Raw genomic sequence first — 15165 nt, forward strand, 5'->3', positions numbered from 1 at the left:
GTGCTATGCTTGTCCTTCCAGTCAGTAATTCCCTGACCCCAGGGGGGACTCTTCCTTGATTTCTGATGCCATCAGTAAAGGTTGCGGCAAGGTCTTTTGTTACTTATTTGTGTGCCTAGTGTATTTATATTATTTATTTGTTTATTTTTAGTGTCTTATGCTTCCAGCGCAGGCTTGAACTCACGACCCTGAGATCAAGACCTGAGCTGAGATCAGGATTTGACATTTAACTGGACTGAGCCACCCAATCTGCGTCCTCTATATTTTTTCTTTCTTTTTATTTTTTTAAGTATCTTTATTTATTTGAGAGGGAGAAACAGAGAGACAGAAAGCATGAGAGCTAGGAGGGTCAGAGGGAAAAGCAGACTCCTGCTGGGCATGGAGCCTAATGTGGGACTCGATCCTCCGGACTCCAGGATCATGACCTGAGGAAGGCAGCGTTTAACCAACTGAGGCACCCAGGCGGGCCCTTTTTTTTTTTTTTTTTTTTTTTTTTTAGAGAGAGAGGGAGAGAACGGGAGTGTGGTGGGGAGGGGGAGAGGGAGAGAGAGAATGTCAAGCAGGCTCTATGCCCAGCACAGAGCCCAATGCAGGGCTCGATCTCACAACCCTGAGATCATGCCCTGAGCCGAAGGCAGATGCTTCACTGGCTGAGCCACCCAGGCGCCCCCGTTTGCTGGTCTTTGGAATGCCCTCTTTTTATGTAGTGCTCGTTCAGGTGTTTTCCTTTTTTTTTTTTAAAAAGATTTTATTTATTTATTTGACAGAGATAGAGACAGCCAGCGAGAGAGGGAACACAGCAGGGGGAGTGGGAGAGGAAGAAGCAGGCTCATAGCAGAAGAGCCTGATGTGGGACTCCATCCCATAACGCCGGGATCATGCCCTGAGCCGAAGGCAGACGCTGAACCGCTGTGCCACCCAGGCGCCCCCGTTCAGGTGTTTTCCTGATCTTTCTAACTTGATATGTTGGACTTCTTTCTATATTCTGATCAGGATTCCTTCTTGGAACGTAGGAATTGCACATGTCTTCTTCCCGTTCTCTGGCTAGCTCTTAACAACACACCCTGTCTCTCCGTGGTGTCCCTTGATGTACAGAAGCTCTTAGTCCTGTCCAATTCATCCACCCTTTCCCTGCTTTCCAGCACGTCCTGTGTCCTAGTTAAGAAATCTTTGCCTACCCTGGTGTCATGAAGATCTTTTCTCGCGTCTTCTGCCGAACGCTGTATTGTTTTGCCTTTAGCAGTTAGACCTGCTGTCCATCTGGAGTGGACTTCTGTGTACGATGTGAAGTCAACGTATTAGTTTCCTTTTGCTGCTCTGACAAGTGACTCCAAACGTACCAGCCCCCAAACAATACAAACATATTGTTATCTTACCATCCTGGAGGCGGGGAGTCTGAAATGGGTCATTCCAGGCTAACATCAGGATGCCGGTAGGGCTGTGTTCCTTCCAGAGGCTCGGGGAAGGATCTGTTTCTTGATCTTCTCCAGCTTTTAGAAGCTGCCCACATTCTTTGGCTGGTGGCCCCCTCCTCCGCCTTCAAAGCCAGCGATGTCACACCGAGACATTGGCACGTTGTCATCTCCCTGATTCTGTCCCTCCTGCCTCCCTCTTGCACTTGGAAGGACGCTTGTGATCACTTGGACCTGTCTGGATAATCCAGAATAATCTTCCCATCTGAAGGTCAGCTGACCAGCACCCTTGATTCCATCTACAACCTTAATTCCCCTTTGCTGTATGGAAGCTAATATGTTCACAGCTTCTGGGGATGGGGACACGAACATCGTGAGGGGCCATCATTTCTGCCCACTGTAGACGGGATCAGGATTTTTTTTCCCCATGTGGTTATCCCGTTGACCCAGAATCACTTATTGTAAAGACCATCCTTTGCTCAGGGGTATTTTTTTTTTTAAGATTTGATTTATTTATTTGAGAAAGAGAATGCATGAGGGGGGAAGCAGGGCAGAGGGAGAGGGAGAAGCAGGCTTCCTGCTGAGCAGGGAGCCTGATGCGGGACTCGATCCCAGGACCCTGGGGTCATGCCCTGAGCTGAAGGCAGACGCTTAACAAATCCTGACCCTGGAGAGGAGGCCCTGGTTGGCTGGGTTGGGGAGGGGACCCCAGGTGATGGGGTGCTTTCCCGCAGCTCCCTGGCCTGGATGTGTGGGATGGCACTACAACAGTAAAAGGGGAGTAGGTCGGTGCCCTGGCCTGGGAGGCAGGACACAGGAGCCCTTTCCTTCCTGTTCTGCCCAGATCAGCAGGTGACCTCGGCAGGCCCCTTCCCTCCCTCGGCCTCTGACTCCATCTGGTCACAGGGACCCCCTTGCCCAGCACCAGTTTCTGTCACTTGAATCTCACTGTCCTGTTCCCTTGCTCTGTGACTGACAGCCTGGGCCTCAGTTTCCCATTCTGTGAAATGGGAATAGGGGTGGGTCCGAGGGCAACTTGAGTCAGCCAGTGCCTGCCCAGCGTCTTGGGCCAGTGGCAGGAGGGGCCCCAGCTGTCCAGTTGCTGGGGGGGGGCGGTGGCCACACAGCCTGGACTGGGCTCTGGAGCCATGGCTGTCTCCTGGTTCTGAGTGTGCCAACTCTGTGTGTGTGTGTGTGTGTGTAAGGCAAGGAAGTATACTGACATTGACTTTCCTTCCCCTTCGCAGACCCGACACAGCCCTGATCCCCTTTGCCGTGCTGAGAGACGGGATCTGAACCACCTCCCAGCCTGAGAGAAGATGGCCCCGCCCCAGTGTGTCCATCTCAGGTAAGACAGACAGCCTGGTCTTTCCTGGGGCTCTGCCATCACCCCAGGCTCTGGGGAGGATGGGGAAGATGCTGACTTTACAAATTGGGATCTTGAGCGTAGAGGCTGTGAGGATAGTGAGCACGTCAGACTGGACGCCAGTCTTCTGGACTCAGCCCTGCTTGTCCCCCAGCCTCAGATGCCAGAGAAACCGGGGTCCCCTGGGGCCCTCGGGTTGTCCTCTGCTCAGCCCCTGCGTGCCCCACCCTCTGCGTCCATGCCGCCAGATGCCATCTTCCCTGCCTCAGCCTGCTTCTCCTTGAAGCCACATTGACTGGTGGAGCCTGGGTTTCAGCCCCAGCTCTGCTGTGAGGCTTGGGCCGGCCCCTTCCCCAGGCTGGTTCTGGATGGCTGCCAGGCCCCTTGGTACTCCCGGGGTGACTCTGGACCCCAAGCAAGGCCCGTTACGTCCCCGTCCTTCTTGGGGCCACCATCTCCTGCCATCGGCCCAGAGCCCTAGGAATGGCAGGATTGAGCAGCCTGGGCTGGCTCCATGGGGCCTCGCTGATCCGGTGAGAGCCAAGGGTGGGTGTGGGGACGGGGTCACAGGCAGACCGGCGCCATCTCCCCGGCCGTCCCAGCCCCGAGGGGCAGCTGGCGTGAGGCTCCCGGCTTTGGCTTTCCCCTCAAGCTGGCAGGACTCACGGGGAGGGGGCCTGTCTCAGCCCCGCCCTGCTCTGTGCCCCCACATGGGGATTCTAGCCTCAGCCCCAGGCGAAAGTCCGCGACCTTGGCCAAGTGCAGACAAAATAAGCCTCCCTTCCGAGCAGGATGGGACAAGCAGTGAGCGCCAGCTGGGAGCAGGCCCTGGGGGACGGTAGTCACACCTGCCTGCTAGATTCAGGGTTTGGGGTGGCGCTGGGTTTCTAGTGCAGGCGAGAGTGTTGGGGTGCCTGGTGGGGCAGGGCTGGGGGAGCCCACACCACACAGACATAAGGGGAGCCTTGGCCTGGCAGTTAGCACCTGTGTGTGTGTGGGTGCACTCTGTTTGGGGCCTGCCCCCCCATTCTCTGGGTAGGTGTATACAGGGAGGGGAGCGACTCTTTGCTTTTCCCCTCCCCTGTGTCTGTCTTTACATTAAAAAAATTTTTAATTGGGGCGCCTGGGTGGCACAGCGGTTAAGCGTCTGTCTTCGGCTCAGGGCGTGATCCCGGTGTTATGGGATCGAGCCCCACATCAGGCTCCTCCGCTGAGAGCCTGCTTCTTCCTCTCCCACTCCCCCTGCTTGTGTTCCCTCTCTCGCTGGCTGTCTCTATCTCTGTAGAATAAATAAATACAATCTTAAAAAAATTTTTTAATTGAATTTTATTTAAATTTGATTAACGCATGTATTATTAGTTTCAGAGGTAAAGTTCTACATTTTTCTTAAACGATTGTGAATATTTTAGGCCCTCAGAAAAAAGGAATGGACAGAATATGTTCAATACCCACGTATGTCCTGCAGGACTTCAGAAACGAATCTTAGAAATAGAGCCCCAGTTACTGTACCCCAGCCCTGTTTGCACCCCGAATCCCACGTCCCCCGGCCATTGCGTGGAGCGCTGTGGTCAGCGCCGATCAGCGCCCTCCTGGTGCCTCCCGGGCCACGTGGTCCAGGTTCGGGCTCCGCAGCCACCAGCCCGTGTGGCTTGGCCTTGCCAGCTCCTGGTGTCACCTGGCTTTTTGACTTTTTGCCCATCTGATTGGGTGGGAAACGGGATCTCCTTGTGGCTTGGATTTGCACTTCCCTGCTGACCGGGAGGCCCAGCGCTATCCCGTGGCATCCTCTCCTCGAAAGCTGCTTGTTCTTACCTGTCTGTCGTTTGTACCTGTCTGTGGTTCTTACCTGTCTCTCCGGAATGTCCACAGACCTTTCTCCCTCATGTCCCATGCTGGGGGGTCCTCCCAGCCTGGGATTCTCCCTGGCCTTGGCTGTCCCCAGTGACCCTCCCAAGGGCCCCATCACTCGGCCTCCTGCCCCTCCCCCCAATGTCCCTTGGGGACGTCACACCTGGCATGTCCCAAACCCGGCTCCCTCCTTCAGCCCCTGCCTTCTCTGAGCTCCCTCCCCGTGTAGAGAGACATCCCCTCCTGCTGGGACCCCGGGTGCTCCCTCTACACCCACACCGTTGGCCACCAAATGCCGCTCAGCTCTTCTCCCCTCTCTGTCCCCTCCAGCCCCCGCCTCTGTGGTGGTTCAGGCTACATTGTCACGTCCCTTATCTGTCACAGAAGCCCCCGGGACCGTGGCCTCGCTGTCCTCCTTCGCCCCAGCGCCCTCATCAGCTCCTGAGCGATTTTGCCAGTAGGCACATCTGATCTGTCACACCCCTTGCTTGATGCCCTCCTCCGCGCCGAGCCTTAGGGCTGGTGGTGACCGCTCAGGGGCCACATGGAGTTCATCTCTGGGTGCCCCACCACCCGGTACTCGGGTCACAGGGCTGGGGGGGGGGTGGCACGGGCACCCTGGCTGCTGACCCCGGAGGTGGGAGGAGGCGGAATAACCCAGGGGAGCCCCTGATGTTGGGGGTGGCAAGCATGGGCTTGAAGGCTGGGCTTCAGCCAACAACAGAGTCTTGCCCAAGTGTCTCCTTCCAGCCGGACGGGCCTGGGTCTCCGCAGCAGGATTCCTGGTGCCCGCCTCCCTCACCCCCTGGGCAATGGCAGCACCCCAGAGATGGGCTTTCCACTGCCCTATTTGGCACCTTCCCCCATTCCGTGGGGCCACACCCTGAGCCTCTGATTGGCGGAAAATTCCTGGGCCTCATTCCCCACTGAGTCTGCAGCCCGCCACCCCCTGGGCAGCTGAAATGGAAACCGTGAAATGCAGCCCGGGTTTGTCTTTGGTAAATGGCAATTGAGGGCAGCACAAAGGGGGCCTGTTGGTCTGAATGCTGCCTGCCCTCCCCTGCCCCTCCCCTGCCCGCCTCGCCTGGGCCCCGAGTCCTTGGGGGAGGCGGCATGTGCACCCCGGGCCTTCCGAGATCATAATAGACACCGAGCAGAGTGGCAGCTGCCCTTTCCCGGCGGCTCCCGTGGGCCAGGCGCGGAGGGCCGCCCGTGGATGTGTGTTTGGACTTGCCTGTCCACGTTCCCCAGGGGGAAGCGATACTTTCACCCCATCTTACAGGCCATGCAGCCGCTCCCACCGGGCCACGGACCTGCAGCCACTCATGGTGGGTCAGGGTTTGGATCCACGTTGCCTACAGTCTGCTCCCTCCCTGTCTCCCAGGCCTGCCCCGCCCCCCAGAGTGTGGCCAGTGGCCAATTTATCACCATGTCCCGGCCTTTCCCAAGAAAGCCCTTCCTTCCTCTATCCCACGAGCAGGGCTGAGTCACAAAGGGGTGATTGGCCCCAGGTCTCCTCCCCCTCTTCCTGTTCACCATTTCTTCTCTCCTCCCCTCTCCCCTTCCCTCAGCTCCCCCAGCTTTGGAGACCCTGGGGGTGGGGGCAGCCGCTGGCCTCTCCGGCCCGGCCCTCCCCGCGCCCTGGCGGTGCTGGTGGGCCGAGTTAATGAATGCTGCAGCCGGCTCCTCTGGTCTCCTTTGTCAGTGAGGCACGCGGGCGCTGTCCCCAGAGGCCAGGGGTCTCACAAATGTTAGTCCAGGCCCTGAATGGCCAGCCTAGGGAGGCAGGGGAGAGCCAGCCCCGGAGCTGGGTCCAGCACGGCCGCTGAGCAGCGTGTGATGTTGGGTGAGTCCCTGAACTTTTCTCAGCTTCCCATGCTGCTCCTGTGAGATGGCTCCTGGCTCCTGAGGGCTCAAGGGGATGAACGAGGCCACATTCCTGCCAGGCCTTCATCCTGGAGGCTGCTGGGATCTTCAGGGTCCGGGAAGGAGGAGGGCAACTCTGGGAGCCTCCGCGGAAGCCTCCCCAGGGAGAAGTGTCCTGGAGATTTGTGGCTTTGGAGGCCTTTGTCCTCCGGGCAATGGCAGGTGTGCCCTCACACAGGTTTCCAGATCACGGGCTCTGGGCCAGGCACTATGCTGCGGCTGGGTTCTCAGAGAAGCTGGGGCCCTTCCTGGGGTTGCCCGCGGGCTCCCGGGAGGCAAGATGAAGATAAATGGGAACAGTATCATCTCTCCTCAGCTCAGCGTGCCATCCCAAGGGCTCTGTGGACGGGGAGGTTCCGGGAGACTTCGCGGAGGAGGAAGCATTGGGCTAGGTATTGCATAGGTGGTTGGAACAGGGCAGCAGGTGGGAGGAAAGGCACAAGTGAGGTCTGGGAGGTGGGGAGTTGTCAGGTGAGTAGTGAGGGAATGCGGGGTCACCCGTGGCAGTGCTGGTTGGGGAGACTCTGATGCTAGGGATGCTGTTACAATGCCTGGTCCCTGCCTTAGGGGACATGCTGGCTAGTGGGAAGGTCAGACTTGGCTACATGAAAAGCCATGGCATGGGACCACCAGAGGGGCTGGTCGCCACAAGCCACTCAGTCCTCCATGCTGAGGACGTGAGGGGGGGCCCTTCTAGGCCTCTTGTCAGGATGAAGGATACCACAGTAAACAAAAAGGACCCTAGTCCCTTTCCTTGAGCAGTAGTGAAAAACAAAGCAGGCTGGAGATGGGGAGGACTGGGTAGGGGTTGTAATCTTAGAAGGTGATGTTGGAGCAGATGCTTGAGGGAGATGAGCAATGAACCTGGATATTTGAGGCCGAGGGAATAGCATGTGCAAAGGTCCTGAGGTTGGAGCGTGCTTATTGTGATCCAGGCGTGGCCGGAGGCCAGCATGGCCGGAGTGAACTGGGTAAGGGAGGGCCATAGTGCTGGAGGTAAGAGATGAGGGGGACTTTGAAGGCAGGCTCACTAACTTCTATGGAAAGCCATCAAGGATTTTATTTTTTATACAATTTTTAGAAATTAAGATTTAGCTTACGGACCATAAAATTCACCCATTTTAAATACGGCTTGGTGACAACTTTGATATTTAGTAAAAAAATAAGTTGTGCAGCCATCACAATCCTTTTTTGGGGCACTTCTGCGTTCTGGAAAGTTCTCTCATACCTGTTTGCAGTCAGCCCTAGCTCCCAGGCCCAGGCCACCCCCAATCTGCTTTCTCTGTCGATAGTTTTGAGATTCCCTATCAATAAGAATCACGCAATATGTAGTGTTTTGTGTTTGGTTTCTTGCAGTTAGTGTGACATTGTTGAAGGTGGCCAATATCTTGCATATGTCACAGTCACTTTATTATTGCCAGGGTATAGATGCCCTGCTCATCACTCACCAGGTGATGGGTATTTGGTTGTTTCCATTGTTGGGCTATTATGAATAAAGTTGCTATGAACATTTTTTTGTGGATTTTTGTATGAATATGTGTTTTTATTTCTCTTGGGTGGTTGGGTCATATGGTCGATATATATTTAACTTATTTTTTTTTAAGATTTTATTTATTTGAGAGAGAGATTGAAAGAATGAATGGGGGGGCAGAGGGAGAAGCAGGCTCCCCACTGAGCAGGGACCCCGATGTGGGACTCAATCCTAGAACCCTGGGATCATGACCTGAGCCGAAGGCAGACGCTTAACTGACTGAGCCACCCAGGTGCCCCGTGATTAGAGTTCTTTACGTGTTCTGAATATAATTTTTAAAAAGATTTATTTATTTATTTGACAGAGAGACAGCCAGTGAGAGAGGGAACACAAGCAGGGGGAGTGGGAGAGGAAGAAGCAGGCTCCCAGCAGAGGAGGGAGCCTGATGTGGGGCTCGATCCCAGGACCCTGGGATTAGGCCCTGAGCCGAAGGCAGACGTTTAACGACTGACCCACCCAGGTGCCCCTGAATATAAGTCTTTTATTAGATGTATGATTTGTAACATTTTTCTCGGGGGTGGGGGTTTCAGGCAGAGAGGGGGCCCAAAGGCATGGAGAGGGGGCTCCTTGCATGTCTCTAATCCCAGCAAGAGGCCTTCCTCTGCCCCGCATGTGTGGGACCCTGCATCAGGATTTCCTAGGTCAGAGGGCACCCTGCTAAGCCGCTGGAGCGGGAAGCCAGTTAGCCACCCATAGGGTGGGATCTCGCTGTCACCAGAGAGCATGCTCACTTGCCCCTGCTGGCTCAGTGAGCCGTTCGGGCTTGGGGGGATGCCAGCAAGGCCTAACCTAACCCGAGAGTGATGTCTGCAACCCACAGGTGCTTCCCTGGGGAACGAGCTTGCTGGAGGGCCAGGTTCTGGGGAGTGAGGGAGCAGCCTCGTACACCAGCTGATCGAGCGTCTCCTGGGCCCCAGAGTCCCTGGGGTGTCAGAGTCTCCCGTCGAAGGATTGGAGTGTTGGGTTTAGAAGGCTCTAGGACCAGGCCAAGGCTGCCGACCATGTCCCATATTCCTGTTGGCTCACCTGGGCGTTTAGGTGTCGCCACTGTGTACCTTGGGGGATTACTTGTCTCTGCTATCGGGCCTGGCAGCCCTCCATGAAGAGCCATTCCTGCCGTGGCTGTGCTGAGACAGGTCATAGTGTCGCTGGCTCAACCTGCTGACCTGACAGCCATTCGGAGGACACCTTGCAGACTCCTGCTGTGAGCCTTGTGGGTTGGCTTCCATATGAGTCAGAACCTTTTTTGTTTGCAAGCAACAGTGCCCCTCAAATAAGTTTAGGCAAAAAGAGCAAACGATGCAGGTGTGTGAGGATTTGTTGACTGGTGTAAGTGAAGAGCTCAAGGGACCAGCTTCAGGCTCAGCTGGATCCAGGGTCTCCGTCCAAATCCAGCAACTCAGCTCTGCTTTCTCCACGTTGGCCTCGTTCCCTGGCAGGCTTGTCCAGGCGGTGACTGGTCTGGCCCAGTAGTTCCTGGCATCCAGCCCACACCCAGGCAGCCCCAGAGGAAGGAAATAACCTTTCCTAAAGGTACTAGCCAGAGTCCAGGCCCTGGTGTTCTTTGGGTCATATGATTTTCCCTTAACTAACCACGGGAGCTCTGGCCAGGCCTGGGTCGTGTGTCCACTCCCCGTGTGTGTGGCGGGGTCAGCCCGTATAAGTCTTATGGATCAAGAATGGAGGAAAGGGTTCTCTGAAAGGGAATAGCATCCCGTGACCATGGATGGGGTAAGGATGGGGCTGGACCAGCAGAGGCGGCATCTCCTATCGCATCAGAACCGAACACCTGGAAAGCACGGACTTCGCCTGTTCCTGGTCCCCGGGGGTGATGCTTTTGCCCAGAATCCTCTGCCCATCTCCTGGGGCTCTGTGTTCTCTTTTCCCGCTGGACAATGTGCTTGCCAGAGAGAGACCTGCAGCTCTGGGGCAGGACCGGGTCTGGCCCGTGGCGAGCCCTCCATGAGCATCTGGTACAAGAGAGGGTGTGCGCGCGGGGCCGCGGAGGAGAGGGCCAGGGGACGGTGGGCCTGTCTTGTCTGCCCCAGGCTGTCCATGCGTGTCAATCCGTACCAGCCTCTGTTCGGTGGGAGTCACGCTCAGCCATTGGTGGCTGCACTGACCTGCGGGGTCCCGTGGAGGGCTGCTGTGGCTACTACCGCTTTTCCTGCAGACCCCCAAACCAGCCTGCTCCTGATTCTCACCTCCCGGGCCCACAAGGTGGGCAGAGACAGCATGCCTGACCTCGGAGTCCAGCAGACCAGGACACGGGCCAGGCCACGCCATTGCCATGCTTGGTACCACTGCTCTGTGCCTCAGTTTCCCTATCTAGGAAAGAGGGGTGTGGTGATCCCCGCCCCACTGGGTTGAGGGTGCAGGAATCCCGCTGTGTTACCATCAAGGGGCCCTGACCAGTGGTGACATGATGAGGTGATGGCTCTTGTCTGCCCGCAGGTGAGTGACAATGGTGGAGAGGACGTGACCCACACGGACCCTTCTCCACACACCGACTGGCACCACCATGCAGAAGCCCAGCGGCCTGAAGCCCCCCGGCCGTGGGGGGAAACACTCGAGCCCCGTGGGCCGGACGTCCACCGGGTCGACCTCTGTGTCCACGGCAGCGGCGGCCACCGGCTCCAAGGAAGGTGCGCGGGGCTGAAGGTGGTGGGTGAAGGGCCGGGTGTGGGGAGTGGTGCTTCCAGAAGAGCCCGTCAGAGACCAGCCTGGGGGCTAGCAGCACACGGAAGTTCTTCCTTTTGTCTGGCTGTCATCCCTTTCCTAATTATCTAGCACCGAGCACCAGTGCACGATTTAGTGTGTCGTTTCCTTCCACGCTGCCCCTCCTTGGGGGGCAGGTCCTCCTGCGGGCTCCGCTTAGGGGTGAGAAAGCGGGGATCTGGGTGGGCATAACACTGGGCCCAAGGTCACTCAGCCAGGGTTCAAACTCCAGCCTCCAGTGGCTTCCCTACCCCCATGGTTTCCCTTCCAGGGTCTGGGAGTGTCCTAGCGAGCCAGCCCCATCTTCCCGCCAGCCTTGTCTGCCACCGAGGACCGTGTCCTTTAGCCTTTCCGTACCGGACCCCTCATCCTCCTGCTGGTGGGCAGAGGTGGGGGCCGAGTGCCTGGGCTGGGGGTGGGAGACAGCTGTTAGCTACGTGCTCTCATGAAGATGAGAGTCAGACAGCCCCCGATGGAATATTCAGGAAATTTGATGCAGAGGTAACTTGCCTGTCATCTTACCCCCAGAAGCAACTGTTATTTTGCTTTATATCCTTCTACTTCTTTTTTCCTACCTACTTGCAATCATGCTGCATATGCAACTTGAAAATCTGGGTTTTTTCCTTCTAATATGATCAAAGTGGATTTTTCCACGTCATTTTTAATGGCTGTAAGATATCTTGTTCTTCCAACAACTATAAATCAAAGGCCTGCTTTGTTGACACAGTCTTAACCAGCAGAGCTCTCCTTCTGAGCAAAACCGGATGTGGGCCCAGCCCTCCCCTGGGGCTGCTGATCTGGTGGGGGGGGTGGAGTGTCGGAGATCCTAGAACTGGGGCCTGACCTGAGGACGGGACAGGTGAGCTGAGGTCCAGACGGTGACGGTCTATTAGTTGAAGAGGAGATGGTGTTCCAGGCAGAGGGAACAGCTCGTGCAAAGGCCCAGTGGCAGAAGAGCACATGGCAAATATTAGGGAGGGAAAGAAAGAGAGTGAGGCTGGCATGTGGCCAGTGACAAGCGTGCTGGTGAGACAGGGTGGGCCACGGTGGGGACAGCTTGGGACTCTCCAGGGCATTTCACTTCTGTTGTAGTAACACCAGGAAGCCACCGGAGAGTTTTAAATCAAAAAGAATATGATAAAAAAGAATTGGAAACATGTTCTTAACTCACTCTCTGCAGTTGGGGATGACTGTTTCCTATTTTTCCACTTTGATAAATGACACTGTGATGAATGTCTTTGGACACAATTCCTGGCTTTGATTACACTCCAGCTAGCAGGGTAAGACACTTTCCGTCTCATCTGATTGGTACAGAAGTTTGGAGAGACGGAAAAATAGCCAGGGGCCAGATTAGGCAATCTGGGCCCTGGGTGGAGTCAAGGAAAGTCTGAGCCAAAGGTACGGACAATTGGCAGAACCAGGGCCCTGGCAGAGCCTGACAGCCAGGCTGGGAGAGTAAGGAAACTGTGGTGTGGCCCTGCAGCCCCCGGGCAGATTTCTGCAGGCAGGCTTGTCCAGAACAGCTCCTCTGGAAGCCCAGACTTCCTCTCCAACGTGGCAAATTCTCCCTTACTCATGAGAGACATTACTGAGCGATGGGAAGAAGCCAGAGGGGGAAAACAAGGAGGAAAGGATGTTCCATGCGGTCAGTATGAGTGGTGCAAAGGCCCTGAGGCAGGAACAGACCTGGTTTGTGAGAGAAGGAAGGAAGACAAGTCTGGGTGGAGAGGAGTGTGCAATGGGGAGGGGGGCGGAGGCAGATTGTGAAGGGCAGGGGTTCGGGTTGGTTTTCGGGGTGACGAGCTATTGGAGGGTGTTAGCAGAGGAGTGGGGAACGGGTTGTGGGGATGAGGAGCCGGGTGAGGAGGCGTGTAGCCACCCAGGTCAGGAGTCCTGCGCTCACTGCCAGGCCTAGGGGAGGTCAGAGGCTGACCACCAAGAGTGGGCCATCAGGGAAGGCTTCCTAGAGGAAGCGGGAGTGAGCTCAGCCTTCAGCGTGGCGGGAATGTGAGTGTGGAGAGGAGGAGGACGTGCTGGCAGCGGAGGAAGGGTCCGGCAAAGGCACTAAGGGGGCTGAGCTTGGTCCAAGTAGGGGTCGTGTGGCCATTCTCTGGGAGAAGTTCACCAGCCCGACCCAACCCTCTTGTCTTCTGGAGAGAGGCCCCGTAGCGCCTTCTGGGTTTTGTCCTTTACTCCCTCCCTGATCAAGTGGGGCCTGAATTCTGGCTCTGGTCCAGCCCTTAATGCCCCTTCTGACTGCCCCTGCTGTGTGACCCTGGAAGAGGGACTTAGCCTCTCTGAGCTACAAATGGGATCCAGAGAGTTAATGAGTGTGAAGTGCTTGCAAGTACGAAGCTCATGAAAGAAGCCTTTTTTTTCCTTTCGCCTTCCCTTCGTAGTCCCATTACAGGAAAATTCGCGAGTGATAAAAGCAGCAACCACCACCCTTCTGCTTAACCTAATCACAGCCACCGCTGCGATAGAGCTCCTTCCGGTCTTTTCTCCTATTGCACGTACCGTTTGAAGCCGTTCAGTCATGGGCCGTGCCCAGATCTCCCTCTCACTGTTCCACGTCTTACTGCCTTCGGTGGGAAGTGCCCCCCTGAGCTGCTGCGGTGTCCTTGCTGTCCTCTCTGCAGCCTGCTGCTTGCTTCCGGTCACACTGCACGGGCAGAGCCCCTGAGGGTGGGGGCTGGGTGGTCTGACTCTGCCTGGGGCCCCCCGTGCCCCGCCCCCCGCAGGACTGTTCCAGAGAGAGGAGGTGCCACGCCGTGAATGCCCAATTGATGACAGAGCCACACCCCCGTGCCCGCCGCTGGGCACGCAGGCGGCAAAGGCCGCAGCTGGGCTTGGTGTCCCCCTCCCTCTGTCTCTGGCACCCGTCTCTGGCACCCGCTGCCCCTGCAGGTCCCAGCAAGACTTCCAGGCGGTGGGGAGGGAGCAGAGAGCCCAGAGCAACTGGCCTGGTGAGAGGGGAAGGAAGATTTCTGAGGCCCACAGCTGCTTTTGTCCCTGCTCTGCTTGGGGTCTCAGAACCAGAGTCTCTGCAGAGGAGGAGGGGCAGGTGGAAACACCAGAGGAGGACAGGGTCCCCCCCCCCCCGCTGACTCCTCGGGCTCCCTCACCCACCCCATGGCCCTGGCCATCTGCTGTCCGAGGTGCAGGACGTGCCCACCCCTGTTGAAGGCCGGGACCCTGTGTGAGGGGCGCTGGGGCCCCAGAGGTGGGTCTGGTGGAGGCTGGATCCTGGGGGTGATGGGGGGGCAGCGGCAGCAGTAAGCGGGACTCGGCTCTGGGAATCAGGGCAGTGGCTGTCTCCCAAAGTATGAGCTCAGCCTCCGGGCAGAGGGTCTGCCAAGGGCCGGGCCTGGACCGATGCCCCTGCCCCCCCACCGTGTGGGGGACGGAGAGGGGCTGCGTCAGTCCCCCGAGCTGGCGCAGACAGCAAGCGGCAGGAACAAGGGGCCGTTGGAGGGGGACTGTCATACTAGGAGGTGGCCCAGAGGTGGTCAGAGCGGCAGGTGCACAGGAGGGCGGTCTGAGACCCGCCAGTGCGCAGGGGCTCGTGAGGTCGGGGGCAGCCCAGCCAGACAGGATGGAGCCCCCCTGGAGGCTGCCTCAGCTCAGGCTGTCGGGGATGGTCTTGCTCAGGTGACAAGTAGCGACCAGCCCAGCCAAGGTGGGAAGAGCATCCAGGCAGACAGAATACTGGCTGCAAAGACCCTGAGTCTTGAGATGTCTGGGGGCCAGAGTGTGGCTCGAGTGGGCCAGGGGGAGTGTTGGGAACAGGTCTGGGCAGGCGCCGGGGCCCCAGTGGGGAGCTGGGAGCTGGCACAGGGACCGCCTGAGGCTTTGGAATCCATCCTGGGCCTGAGGAAGAAGGGGGTCCAGGCTTCAAGGCCGGTGGCCAGGACTGGCCAGGCCTGCTGATGGGCTACAGCCCTCCCTTTGAGTCCAGAGCCACCTGCAGGGGTCGGGCAACCACTGCCTGGCGATGGTGGGCAAGAGGGGGCGGCAGCGGGCTGTGAACGGGAGCCCTCAGCCCTTCCCCGAACCTGCTTCTGGGCCTCAGGTGGAGGCAGGCCAAGCCAGGTGGTATAGGGGTCCTTTCTGGCTCCAAGGAGAACGGGTGACATGGGGAGTGACATGGGAGGGACTCAGGGTTGCGGGGCCCAGGGACAGACAGAGGCCGCTGCCGTGCTCCCCCTGCCCCTCCCCAGGCCAGACAGGTCCTCAAGGGGCCCCTCCCCGGCTCTGTGGTCCGGCTCCAGAGGTGTCCCATTTACGAGGGACGGTGTTTGACCCCCTCTGCTTCACCGAGGCATCTTGCCATGCTGCTTCTCATGAACAACCCAGGGAGGGAC

General features: G+C 57.5%; 1 protein-coding gene across 1 annotated transcript in view; it reads left to right on the forward strand.

The window, feature by feature from the left end:
* Positions 1 to 6302: 6302 nt before the first annotated feature.
* CLIP2 (CAP-Gly domain containing linker protein 2) overlaps positions 6303 to 15165 on the forward strand; it is a 56866-nt gene continuing 48003 nt past the window's right edge. The window contains exons 1-2 of the mRNA XM_040634962.1: positions 6303 to 6472; positions 10538 to 10728. Of these exons, the coding sequence (XP_040490896.1) occupies positions 10605 to 10728 (124 nt within the window). The 5' untranslated portion in view covers positions 6303 to 6472; positions 10538 to 10604. The remainder of the gene's footprint in view (positions 6473 to 10537; positions 10729 to 15165) is intronic.

This window comes from Ursus maritimus, unplaced genomic scaffold (genome assembly GCF_017311325.1).
Source record: "Ursus maritimus isolate PB19 unplaced genomic scaffold, ASM1731132v1 scaffold_2, whole genome shotgun sequence".
NCBI classification, from domain to species: domain Eukaryota; kingdom Metazoa; phylum Chordata; class Mammalia; order Carnivora; family Ursidae; genus Ursus; species Ursus maritimus.